The sequence below is a fragment of the Hordeum vulgare genome, chromosome 2H (assembly GCF_904849725.1).
Source record: "Hordeum vulgare subsp. vulgare chromosome 2H, MorexV3_pseudomolecules_assembly, whole genome shotgun sequence".
In the NCBI taxonomy this organism is placed as follows: Eukaryota; Viridiplantae; Streptophyta; class Magnoliopsida; order Poales; family Poaceae; genus Hordeum; species Hordeum vulgare.
The window spans coordinates 350,017,716-350,031,532 of NC_058519.1; the positions used below are offsets into that span (position 1 = coordinate 350,017,716).

Here is a 13,817-nt window from a genome sequence, read left to right on the forward strand (position 1 = left end):
ATTAGAATATGACACGTGGGTCCCCCACTAAATTAATCTGATTAATTAGTAATTAACTCTAATTAATAAATTATGGCTATGACACATGGGACCCACTGGTCAGTTTGACCAGTCAACTGCTGATGTGAGCATGACATTATGTTGATGTCATAATATTTTTTAATAATTAATTAAATCTGTTTTTAATTCCTAAACATTAATAAAACTTTAAAAATTAATATTAAATAAATCGTAAGTCAGATCAAAGTTGATCAGCAGAACGAGACGAAACCGAATACGCCAACTATTCGTCTGTCACGCGTCCCTAGCATAGCAAACATGGAACTTTTCCATCGTTTTCAGTCTCACCGGTAGTAGCCACAGACCCGGGAAATATCATCTCATATTCTCCTGACCCGTCTATGATGGATGTTACTGCGTTAGCTCATGCCTAGCCTATATATTGCCATGTCATGCTTAGTGTTGCACCTGTTGCTGTTATTTATTGTTTCTCCCCCCTCTTCTTCCGGTAGACCCCGAGACTAACGCTGCTGTCGGGTACACCTACCCTCCCGATGACCAGCCCTTTGCCGCACAACAAGACAAGCAAATCCCCCTTGATCATCCCTATATCGCCTATTATTTCTTCCTCATGCTTGCATTAGAATTTTGCTACTGTTGTAGTTAGCTCCTATATCTGATGCATAGCCTAATTTTTCATGAACTGCTACTTTCAATACTGTATCTTTAAAACTGTTTAGTATAAGTGGAGCATTCATCCCCTCTAAACCCTTACTTCAGTTGCCCCGCTTAATTGTCGAATCTCGATCCCTGATCGACGAGCCAGACCCGACACATCACTTACACCCCCCCCCTCCCTTAGTTGTACGACGCTACAGAGATACTATCGGGTACAGAGGGCACTAATAGAAAAATGCCTGCTAGTGGCGCACCTGTTTTGGCTACTAATGGCGCACTACAGGTGCGCCACTAGCGTCACGCCATTAGAATTTTTTACTCATGACGCACCACCAGGCAGTGCGCCATTAGTATAACCCATGGTGCTCCATTAGTATGCCTCCCAGGGCATATATACTAATGGCGCACCAGGCAATGCGCCATTAGTATAACCCATGGTGCTCCATTAGTATGCCTCCCAGGGCATATATACTAATGGCGATTAGTATAGCACATGGTGCTCCATTAGTATCTGATATTCTGGCATATATATGTTTTGTTTCAAAACCACAAATTCAACAGCACATAACATATATATCAAATATATAATACATAATATGTGCCCAACAGTTTTACTGATCCACAACACATAACATATATGCAAAGTTGCATAACAAATTTCATGATCCATATATCAAAATTCCATAGCATCCATACATCCAAAATTCCATAGCATCCATATATACATATAGTTCCATAGCATCCATACATACATAGCTCCATAGCAAATATAATACACAACGATACTTTGCTGGCATTAGTAAGTAATATTTGGCACTAAAACAAATGCCTTCATGTCCATATCGTAGTCCAAAGAGCATCCACGTGGCAACCTACAAGATGAAAAGAGATGCAGATTGGAACTGACGTGACCAGTTCAAGTCTATTTTGCAAGACAGATGGGCCATCACACATGATCAATTTTCTAAAATATGAGCAAAATAGCCCGAAATCCTTCTAAGAAATCTAGCTAAGAAATGCCGCATAGATTATTGTGAGTAACTCCACACTATTGATTATTCACAAAGATAATTGTGGTGTCCTTAATTGTATGCACCTTGTTTCACTTTTTTCATGAGCAGGCATGTATGAAAAAGTTGGACCATACCGAGCAACGAGCCTTCGTGTCATCTTCATTGGTGTGCTTAATCGGTCCAGTTGTTGCAGCAGACTCCACACCAACATCATCGGCCAAGCCTTGTTGCTCGTCACTTTTTGTTTGCCCAGCGTGTGCACATATTGATAATTCTTAATGCAAAGGAAAAACTAGTCAAACACGATGAGCCTCCAACTTTATGTATACTAGAAATAATGCATGGCCATTACATTGCTCGAGAATTTGGGATTCATGAGGTTGTAGCTGAGACAGGAAGGCAGAAGGGATACCTGGTCCCTGAACCCCTAGCCCAAGGCCCCCTTGAGAAGAGATAGAAGAACTCTGAGAATTAAACTGCAAAAATGAACAAATTGAAAATGTGAAAACAATTACTATATAGAATTGACTATAGACTTCAGATATTATAAGATGGTTACAAAAGATTGAGGAATTCCTACACAAAATATTACTACAAACTTTACGAGTTGATTTGATGCCTTAACAGAAAGAGGTTAGAATGGAAGCATCTAAAGAAGGACTTGCACTCCCAAAGACAGGAAAAGAGAACAGCGCCTAATTTGTACTTCCTGATTCTTGACTAAAGGAGACATTGATATATGACAACATTTTTATTAGTAAAAGCAGGAACAACCATTATATTAAAAAAAGTGCAGTTAACAGAAATAGATTATTAGAGTGTTCAACCATTCACATCCATAAAATTACTGTATATGACAGTAAGCGGTAAACAGAGAAAATATAAATTCCTTGTTTCGCAAGATAATGCTACATGATGGCTGGATATTTGTGTGACCAAAGAGAAAGCCTAGTTAATTAACAAACCAACAGGAGCGAGGAGGATAAATTAACGAAAATAAACAGATCTGAATTAACAAACCAAAAAAACCAAAGAGGAGCGAATTACATACAGAATTTCAAATTGTGCTCAGTTACCTGATATTGTGTTGAACATGCTTGCATGTCCCAGACTTTGAAGGGCTTAGAGAGCAGCTTCTCGTGTGTACCAATCTTCCAAAGTGTAAATTCACCATTCGCAGATCCAACTATTTGAGTAGTAATCATGACAAGAAAATTAATATGGTGTTAAAATCCTAATATACACCCAAATCACATGAAACAGCTTTATTACTTGCAAAGTTGCGACTGCATCTATATATATATATGTTAGAGTTATAATACAACTCATGTACCCTTTTGTATTTATCCCAATATATAAGGGGTTTTCCTGCATATAGTCCACAACCTGTACATGTATATATATATCGGCCTATGGCCTCATGGGAATACAAGTTGCTTATTCCTAACATGGTATTAGAGCCTAGGTTCTTTTTGCACGCGCAACTCGTGCTCTTCCCGATCTAATCTTTCCCAAATTCGTCTCGTCCCGCACCTCGTCGCACCGGCCCTCGTCCTGCTCGCCTCGTTCCCGCGTCACGGCGGCTTCAGATCGAGGCCCTCCCGCGCCGCGTTCCCACCACCAGCAGAGGCGGCCGCGTCCCATCTCCTTCCCGCGTCAAGGCGGCTCCAGCAGGGCGGCCGCGTCCCGCGTCAAGGCGGCTCCAACAGAGGCGGCCGCGTCCCGCGTCAAGGCGGCTCCAACAGAGGCGGCCGCGTCCCAGCGTCCCGCGTCAAGGCGGCTCCAGCAAAGGCGGCCGCGTCTCCCATCTCCATCAGCAGAGGCGCCCGCGTCCCATCCGCCCAGGCGGTTTCCACCAGTGGACGCGGCTCCTCAGATCGCGCCGCCCCTGGCCCTCGACTCCATCCGCCATCGCCAGATCGAGTCCTGTTGTCTGACGCGTTTCGTTGACTAAAAAAAAAATGTCTGCTGCATCCGGCTACGTTGATGTTCCTCGTTGTCCAGTGATCTTTGATGGCACTAACTACACCGAGTTCACTGGCTTCATGCGCATTCACATGCGTGGCATCCGCCTATGGGGTTTTCTTTCCGGCGAGGTCTCTTGTCCGCCATGTCCGGTTCCTCCCATGGCTCCCACCCCGCCGATCCCACCGGCTCTTCCTGCGGATGCTTCTCAGGCCGCAAAGGATACGACTCAGCTTGCTGATGAGGCCGCTGTGCGTGCTTATGAGGAGAAGGTCTTGGCTTATGAGGAGGCTCTTCAGGTGTATCGTGATGCTCTGTCCGTTTACACCCAGTGGCTTGATAATGATGCTCGTGCTGCCGCTGTTCTCACTGCTAGTGTTCTGCCTCAGTTTGCTTCTGAGTTTCTGGGCCTTCCTACTGTCTTTGAGATGTGGACCCGCCTTCGTCAGCGCTATGAGCCCTCTGGTGATGCCTTATACCTCTCTGTGGTCCGTCAGGAGCATGCTCTTCATCAGGGTGACTCTACTGTGGATGACTTCTATGCACAGAGTTCTGCTCTCTGGCGCCAGCTTGATTCTCTCCGCAGTGCTGGTTGTCGTACTTGCCCCTGTTGCCAGGCTGTACAGGCCGACTTGGAGTTTCATCGCGTCTACGAGTTCCTGTCTCGGCTCCGTAAGGAGTTTGAGCCCCGGCGTGCTCAGTTGTTTGCTCGTGGCCGTATTTCTCTCATGGAGGCGCTTTCTGAGATTCGTGCTGAGGAGACTCGCTTACGTGGTGCTGGTTTGCTGGAGGTTCCCTCGGTGCTCGCTGCTCGGACTTTTTCTACGCCACCTACTGCACCGACCCCTTCTCGCTCGACTGCTCCACCGCTCTTGCCCACTCCTTCTGGCGGCTCAGGTCGCCCCCGTCCACATTGTAACTACTGCAACAATGATGGTCATATTGAGCCGAACTGCTACACGAAGAAGAAACACTTGCGCAAGGCGCGGTCACCATCTCCAGCGACTTCGTCATCTACCTCGACAGCTTCAGCCATCGCTTTGACTGAGCAGGATATTCTAAGACTTAAGCGTCTGCTCGCTGCTTCAGGTTCTTCCTCAACGGGTACTGCTGGTTCTGTGACTGAGGCTTCCCGCACTGAGCAACCACCTTCTACACAGTCAGGTACATCCCCATGGGTTCTGGACTCTGGAGCTTCCTTTCATATGACTTCTAATTCTTCCACTCTGTCCTCTCTTCGTTCGCTTGATTCCCCTGTTCATGTCCTCACCGCTGATGGTACCCCCCTTCCTGTCGTTAGTAGAGGCACTCTTACCACTCCTTATTCTGTTCCTGATGTTGCTCATGTTCCTCGACTTACCATGAATTTGTTTTCCGCTGCTCAACTTGCTGATTCTGGTTGTCGTGTCATCCTTGATCTTGACTCTTGTTCTGTCCAGGACCGTCGCACGCACACTCTGGTTGGAGCTGGCCCTCGCCGCCGTGATTCTGAGGGTCTTTGGGAGGTGGACTGGCTTCATGTTCCTTCCTCTGCCCACTCTCTCCCCGGTTCTTCCGCTTTGGTCGCCTCGGCTACTGGTTCTTTCCAGCAGTGGCATCATCGACTTGGTCACCTGTGTGGTTCTCGTTTGTCGTCGTTAGTTCGTCGAGGTCTTCTGGGGTCTGTCTCAGGAGATGCCTCCTTAGAGTGTCAGGGTTGTCGTCTTGGCAAGCAGATTCAGTTACCATATCCACATAGTGAGTCAGTGTCTTAGCGTCCTTTTGATTTAGTCCATTCCGATGTATGGGGTCCGGCTCCCTTCGATTCGAAAGGGGGTCATAAATACTATATTATTTTCATAGATGACTTCTCTCGTTACACATGGCTTTATTTCATGACTTCTCGTAGTGAGGTGTTGTCCATTTATAAGCGCTTTGCTGCCATGGTTCATACTCAGTTCTCTTCTCCCATTCGTGTGTTTCGTGCTGACTCCGCTGGCGACTATATCTCTAAGATGTTGCGTGGTGTTCTTGCTGAGCAAGGGACTCTCTCTCAATTCTCTTGTCCTGGTGCTCATGCTCAGAATGGCGTGGCTGAGCGCAAGCATCGTCATCTTCTTGAGACGGCTCGTGCATTGATGATTGCTGCCTCTCTCCCGCCGCATTTTTGGGCTGAGGCCGTCTCCACCTCCACCTATCTCATCAATTTCCAGCCTTCCGCTGCTCTACAGGGTGGTGTTCCTTTCGAGTGTCTTTTTGATCGGTCTCCCGATTATTCGACGCTTCGCTTGTTTGGTTGTGTTTGCTATGTTCTTCTTGCCCCCCGCGAACGCACCAAACTGACCGCTCAGTCTGTTGAGTGTGTCTTCTTAGGCTATAGTGATGAGCATAAGGGCTATCGTTGTTGGGATCCTATCGGTCGTCGGATACGTATCTCTCGGGATGTGACTTTTGATGAGTCTCGTCCCTTCTACCCACGCTCATCTTCCTCGACTTTTTCAGTAGAGGATATCTCTTTTCTCACTTTTCCTGACATGCCTATCACACTCGTCGAGCCTTTGCCTACTCATTCTGCTCCCTCTGCTTCTCCACCTCCAGTCGATTTGTCGCCACCATCTTCCCCGGTCTCCTCGTCTAGCATGTCACCGGATTCTACACCTTCATCTCCGGTGACTTCTTCGTCGCCACTCTCCGATTCTACTTTAGCGATTCCTCCTTCCATTGTTCCATCTTTTCCTCAGTGTTACACTCGTCGTTCACGTTCTGTGGATGCTTCTCTGGATGTGCCGTCATCCTCGTCTCAGCCTACTTATGGCTTGCGTTCTCGTCCTCGTCCGCCTGTTGATCGCTTAGGCTTTTCCACCGCTGGAGCTGCTGTTCTTGAGCCGACTACTTATCATCAGGCTGTTGTTCATCCTGAATGGCAGTTTGCGATGGCTGAGGAGATTGCTGCTCTTGAACGCACAGGTACGTGGGATCTTGTTTCCCTTCCTCCTGGAGTCCGTCCCATCACTTGTAAGTGGGTCTACAAGGTAAAGACTCGCTCCGATGGTTCTCTTGAGCGTCACAAAGCTCGTCTTGTGGCTCGTGGTTTTCAGCAGGAGCATGGTCGTGATTATGATGAGACCTTTGCTCCTGTGGCTCATATGACCACTGTTCGTACACTTCTTGCCGTGGCCTCTACACGCCACTGGTCTATCTCTCAGCTTGATGTTAAGAATGCTTTTCTTAATGGTGAGCTGCGTGAGGAGGTGTACATGCAGCCTCCACCTGGGTATTCTGTTCCTGATGGCATGGTATGCCGTCTTCGTCGCTCTCTCTATGGCCTTAAGCAAGCCCCCCGAGCCTGGTTTGAGCGTTTTGCCTCTGTGGTGACTGCCGCTGGTTTTTCACCCAGTGTTCATGATCCAGCATTATTTATTCACCTTTCTCCTCGTGGTCGGACTCTTCTTCTTCTTTATGTTTATGACATGGTCATCACTGGGGATGACCCTGAGTATATTGCCTTTGTCAAGGCTCGTCTCAGTGAGCAGTTCCTTATGTCTGATCTTGGACCTCTTCGCTACTTTCTTGGGATTGAAGTCTCTTCTACCTCTGATGGCTTTTTTATATCCCAGGAAAAGTATATCCAGGATCGTCTTGCTCGTGCTGCTCTTACTGATGAGCGCATTGTTCAGACTCCTATGGAGCTCAATGTTCACCTCTCTGCTACTGATGGTGATCCCCTGCCTGACCCGACGCGCTATCGTCATCTTGTTGGCAGTCTTGTTTATCTAGCTGTCACTCGTCCGGACATTTCTTATCCGGTTCATATTCTGAGTCAGTTTGTCTCTACTCCCACATCGGTTCACTATAGTCATCTCCTCCGTGTTCTCCGATATCTTCGGGGCACAATCTCTCATCGTTTATTCTTTCCTCGCTCCAGTTCTTTACAGCTTCAGGCCTATTCGGATGCTACGTGGGCTAGTGATCCTTCAGATCACCGTTCACTTTCTGCTTACTGTGTTTTTTTTGGTGGTTCTCTCATTGCCTGGAAGACGAAGAAACAGATTGCAGTTTCCCGTTCGAGTGCAGAGGCTGAGTTGCGAGCGATGGCTCTTTTGACGGCAGAGGTGACTTGGTTACGGTGGTTACTTCAGGATTTTGGTGTTTCTGTCACTACACCGACTCTGCTCTTATCTGACAGTACAGGTGCTATTAGCATTGCGCGCGATCCTGTGAAGCATGAGCTCACCAAGCATATTGGTGTTGATGCTTTCTATGTGCGCGCTGCTGTGCAGGATCAGGTTGTTGCTCTTCAGTATGTGCCTTCCGAGTTACAGTTGGCGGATTTCCTGACGAAGGCCCAGACTAGAGCACAACATGGCTTTTATCTCTCCAAACTCAGTGTTGTTCATCCACCATGAGTTTGAGGGGGGGTGTTAGAGTTATAATACAACTCATGTACCCTTTTGTATTTATCCCAATATATAAGGGGTTTTCCTGCATATAGTCCACAACCTGTACATGTATATATATCGGCCTATGGCCTCATGGGGATACAAGTTGCTTATTCCTAACAATATAGAGAGAGAGAGACAGTAAATTATAGGTTTTGATCATACCTAGTAGTAGCGTATGATGTGAAGGATGAAAGTATGATGTGAAGGATGAAAGTCCATGCTAGTTACATTAGATCCCTGTGATAGTGTACAAGCTACTTTCGTAGGAAGGTAATGTGATGACCGTGAAGGTTGGGGAATGGGTGCAGAATAGATGATAATTTTCTTTAGCCTGGACGAAAATTAACCACGGTCATAGATATTGAGTAGATATGCAACATCACCTCAGCAATACCATGTCGACTGGAACTGGGTTGCTCCATCAGTTGCCCAGATTCCTGCAGTTGAAAAGTGCGTTATAGATAGGCATTTTCATCATGGAGGCATATGGGGAAGCAGAGCAAGCAACTGACACTATATCTGTCGAAACTGAAAAACAGCAGAGCAGTCCTGTTTCAGAGGAACACAAATCGGATCGTAACAAATTTCCTGCTCCTTCAGCGATATCAACGCATACAACGATATCAACGCAGAGTTAACAAAGTTGTTGCAAAACTGAAGCACTGCCGTTTGAATCAAATTTCCTAACTATGGTTCTTCCATACGACGAAATTGAAAAGAGGAAAGGGGGATTGGGAACCAGCACGGCGGGAGAGAGGGGGATCCAGAGATGGCGCACGGTTTCGGCGGCATGATATGTAGATCCCCTTCTTCCGACCGCGAACGAGCTATGAGAGGAGAGAAAAGAGAATGAATCAGTGGGAGATGGGAAAGGAGACCTCGAATCGTGGGCGGCTTCCGGGCCGATGAGGTCGCCGGCGGCACAGCTCCTCCTTTTCGTTAATCTGTACTATTAAAAAGCACGAGAGGGCAGATCCATCTTCAGATCTTGACCGTCTAAACACTCAATCAACGGCCTAATTACGTCGTTAACGAAAAGACTTCGTTAACAAAGCGATAACCCACCCTATCGCGCACGTTCGCCCATCGCCCAGCCCCGCACCCCCTATCCTCCACGCACCACCCAGCCCCCGCCGGCCCCCACATCGCCGCACAACCCCGTCGCCCCGCAGCACAGCCGCGCCGCCGCCGTCCCGCCGCCCTGAAGCACGACCCCAGCCCAGCCCCGCCGCCATGATATCTGGGCACGTCGGGAACAGGCAGCCCGTCGAGGCTCTCTGCCTCTTCGGGCGGATGATGGAGGAAGGGTTTGCGCCCAACCGCGGGACGGTTGTCAGCGTGCTGTCAGCCTGCGCGAGCGCCGGTGCGTTGGAGACGGGTAAGTGGGTCCATGTGTACATAGAGAAGAACAGGCTCCGGTGGGATGAGTTCCTGGGGACGGCGCTTGTTGACATGTATGCCAAGTGTGGCGCTGTGGAGCTTGCGCTGGAGGTCTTTGCCAGCTTGAGGACGAGGAACACGTGTACCTGGAATGCCATGATCAATGGCTTGGCCATGAATGGCTACTCAGCAATGGCGTTGGACATGTTTCGCCAAATGGAGCTTGACGGAAGAGTGGTACCGGATGAAGTGACCTTTGTAGGAGTCCTCTTGGCATGCAGCCATGGTGGATCTGTGGATGCAGGCAGGGAGCATTTCAACATGATTTCCAGGAAGTATGGCATAGACTTAATCCTTGAGCATTATGCGTGCATGGTTGATCTCCTTGCCCGGTCTGGTCATCTACAAGAGGCACACAAGCTCATTACAGAGATGCCAATGAAGCCGGATGTTGTCGTCTGGAGGGCTTTGCTTGGTGGATGCCGTCTCTAGAAGAATGTCAAGATGGCTGAAATTGTCATAACTAAAATGGAAGCAACCTGCAGTGGAGACCATGTGCTCCTGTCCAATCTGTATGCTGCAGTAGGGAGATGGAATGGCGTTGAAGATGTTCGAAGGACCATGAGAAGCAAGGGGATCGAGAAGATTCCCGGCTGCAGCTCGGTTGAGATGGATGGCTCCATCCATGAATTCATTTCAGGTGACAAGTCACATCCATCGTATGATGACATTCATGCAAAACTGATCGAGATTGGTGGAAGGATGCAACAGCAAGGTCATGTCACAGAGACCACTGAGGTGTTCTATGACATTGAAGATGAAGAGAAAGAGCAGGCACTTGGACATCACAGTGAGAAGCTTGCAATAGCGTTTGGGCTCATTGGAGGATCTCCAGACGCTATAATCAGAATTGTCAAAAATCTTCGCTTTTGTATGGATTGCCACAAGTGGCTTTTGGAGGTCCTTCCGGGAGATATCCCCAGTATCACACTGCGTACCAAGAACTCAGGGTACCTTCAACGTATGTCTCTTTCATTGTTATTTATGTTGTACAATTATGTAATTCTCAGCTTTTTGCTTAACAGTTTTTTCCCATGGACTTAGATCTGCTCCATTTCATATTTTCACTGTATACTTAGATGTACAATAATATGCTAAGTTACAGCAATTCCTTCAGTACAGACCATGATCAGGATGCCTCTCCTTTTGTTTCTGCAGGCGGCTGGTGTCGATTTTCCACCTCGTGAGGATAATACAGTTCCACTGTTTACACCGTTCAGGTTTACTACTTTACTGTGTTGTTTATCTTCGATCATGTTAATGTAAAACTGTAGGAATTCACCATAGGTCAATTGGTGGTTTACAGAACAGCGATGTGACTTATGTTACTAGCAAAAGTGACATGCCGTACATGATTGTTGAGACTCTTGTTTCTAGGATTTAATTATAATCATTATGTAGGAAAATACCAATATGGATGCAACAGTTTTTCTGCCCACCGGTTGTTCATTCTTTCACCTTAGACCATGTCAGCAGAAATTCTAATTTCTTACTGTTCTATCCATCAATCCTATCATCTTGCGCGAGATATTTTGTTTTATTTTACCATTATTGCCGACGGATTAAGCTGTTATTGCCCTGTGTTTTATAAATCTGTTGGTTATATATGGAGAGGTGTGTGGCCCTCAATGTGCAGAGAAGACCACACACCGAGCCAACCATGGTGACATCCCAGAACTGCGCCTCGACGGCCACTGGACACTGGTAAAATTGTGGTCATCCCACCAGTAGGGCCACGATGAGGATAAGAGAGGATGAACCACTACGAAGCAGAACAACCCTACTGGCGTCGCCGCTACGTGATCACTTCCCAGGGACGCCCTCTGGCGAAGGCAGGGGGAGGAGGAGAGTGAAGTAGCAGTTGGGTAGGGGTGTTGCGGGTTCTGCCACAGGGCTGCTCGTAGAATCCTAGAGTTTCAGAAATTGGGATTTTATTTTCCTCTCAAGGTAATTTTTTTACCTGGATAGAAAGTGGAATTCTTTAATCGATAAGATACCTATCAATCAGATTGGTGAGCCACCATATTCTGGTAATGAAAATGCTATGCAGACAAATGTTTCTTATGCAAGATTTAGAACCCATCTTTTGTGCGAATTATCTGAGCACCCCACCTATTGCTGCAATATTAATGTTTATGTGAACATTTAGAACCCATCTTTTGTGCGAATTATCTGAGCACCCACCTATTATAGAAATCATCTATGGCAGCAGTATGTAGAAAAATGCATTTCCACTCTCTCCTGATAATGTTTTTTATATTTAGGGGGGAAATGGGTATAGTGCACTATATATATCATGCTAATTTTCATTGTAGCAATTAATATTGCGCTTTCACTTTCAAGCTCATAATGTACATTGTTATTACATATGGCTGGGAACTTACTTGGATATTCTTTTACATCTTGTGAGATCATAAGAATAAATTTCCTTTGAGTCGTACCTTTTCAAAGCCAGTTAATTTGTGGATTATTAAGTTTGCTACATGCTTTGCTTACCATTTTTTGAAATAATTTCAGCCAAAAATCATGCTTTTCAATACTCTAGAAGACTAAAAATTATTATACCACGAAGGGGTTTGCCCCTGTGTTATAACTTGCGCACACTTTTTTATTATTCAGGACACTCTATGTACACTGTGCTCTAAGAATTTTTTGAATTATCCCCTGTTTCTATCTTCAATGATTGTTACAATTTTCACGTCATCGGCACAGCCAGGACATGTAATGGTATTCTGATTGTTCTTGACACCATAAAACCCATAACTCACAAACGCCTCAATGAGAAGGAGCTTGAGGGATTTGGCATCCGGTAAGTCTCTATGTTGATACCATCTTGAGCACTTGTTGTCCTTCTCTTCCACGTTGAAATTGTTTGTCAGCAACCTAAATGGTTTTGTTTAGCTTTGTTCTTACGACTTCTGCAGTCAGGTTTAATATTCATTGAAGTACATGTTTTTGTTTGAACTACATTTGAATTGTAGATCTGAAGTTTCATGTGCATACATCAACTGCTACAGAATTTTGAACCATAGTGAGGTTGGTTTCAGTTTTCTTTTTGAGAATGGTTAAGCTTAGTTCATGTGCATCATTTGATGATATTTGTCAGCCATTATTATTTTTCCAAGATTGTTCATCATCTCCTTGTCGTCCCTTAACGTCGGGCTTGCAGCTTGCCTCGCCCGTCCTGTTGTCTCTCCCACTCCGTGTCTGCCCAGCGATCGCACTTGGCCAAGACGAGGATGAAACCCCGGCCAATGTAGGAACGGGAGCAACGGTCTGTTCAGCACGGATCTATGATAGTAGACTGATGCTTCCTCTATTCAATCAATATTTTTTTAGTTCAGCGAATTTTCAAGGAGCCATATGCATTCCCAACTGTAATATGTGGGAGATATTTTTTTTAGTTCAGCTGATCGAAAGATAAATGCAGTAATTTTCAGACTGCATCATTCAGACTACATGATGCATGTTGTTGCAGAAGATATAAGGGAGAAGTAATTGTACTTAAATTCAGATATCTTACATCTTTGTTGACACCCACTACAATGGAATTGCTGATCCCCATGAGGCCACAAGGTTCCCTCATGTTATTCTAAAAAAACTCAAAAAAATTCTATCCCTAACAAGGAAATTCATTCGATTACACGTGTGTTGCACGTGCACTGTTACTAGTTGCTAATAAAGAGAAAGCCTAGTTAATTAACAAACCAACAGGAGCGAGGAGGATAAATTAACGAAAATAAACAGATCTGAATTAACAAAAATGCTGATACTAACAATCATAATTTGTATGTAATTTGAAATGCTGCTTGCTGCTAATCTCACATTCAAAATCATTATTAGCAATTAACGAAATAAAACAGATCTGAATTAACAAAAATGTTGTGAAGAAATGAGAAGCAATGTGTCGCGTCCTCTTCATTATTCGACAATTATAACAAAAAATTACATTCTAACAATCATAATTTTGAGCAACAAATTATGTGTATGTGTTCATGTAAGTGACAGATAGACTATCATAATCCATCAATATAAACACTGAAACACATCAAACCCTAATATCCTAAATCCTAAGAGGGGTGGTAGCTTTTAGGCTCTCAGCAAATGGAAAACCGCAACATGTCCAGTCATCTGATAATGGCCCTGCGACCATATGTTCTACATAAGAAGAGAAAAGCAAGGACAGAAATGAACCAAAAGCAACTTCAACTATAAAAGGGGTACAGAGTAACATGAGGCGCGCAGGTAGGGGTTGAGTCAACACCTTGAAACCCAGAACACAGAAAATCAATTGCCAGAC

The 13,817-nt window shown here is 45.6% G+C and overlaps 1 protein-coding gene and 1 long non-coding RNA gene across 3 annotated transcripts; one reads left to right on the forward strand and one right to left on the reverse strand.

Moving 5' to 3' along the window:
- Window positions 1-1,456: 1,456 nt before the first annotated feature.
- LOC123426243 lies at window positions 1,457-8,972 on the reverse strand. Of its 2 annotated transcripts, XR_006622123.1 has the most exons (7): window positions 8,956-8,970; window positions 8,461-8,514; window positions 8,240-8,331; window positions 2,768-2,877; window positions 2,104-2,167; window positions 1,826-1,965; window positions 1,457-1,550 (listed from the first exon to the last, which is right to left on the reverse strand). It is a non-coding gene; the product is annotated as an uncharacterized LOC123426243 (long non-coding RNA). The 2 variants fall into 2 exon arrangements; XR_006622122.1 differs by lacking the exon at window positions 8,240-8,331 and having other exon boundaries at window positions 8,956-8,972.
- Window positions 8,973-9,283: 311 nt separating this feature from the next.
- Window positions 9,284-12,477, forward strand: LOC123426242 (putative pentatricopeptide repeat-containing protein At5g40405). Its single transcript, XM_045110042.1, has one exon. The coding sequence runs from the start codon at window positions 9,311-9,313 to the stop codon at window positions 9,947-9,949; it is 639 nt and encodes a 212-aa protein (XP_044965977.1). The 5' UTR covers window positions 9,284-9,310; the 3' UTR covers window positions 9,950-12,477.
- Window positions 12,478-13,817: the final 1,340 nt, after the last annotated feature.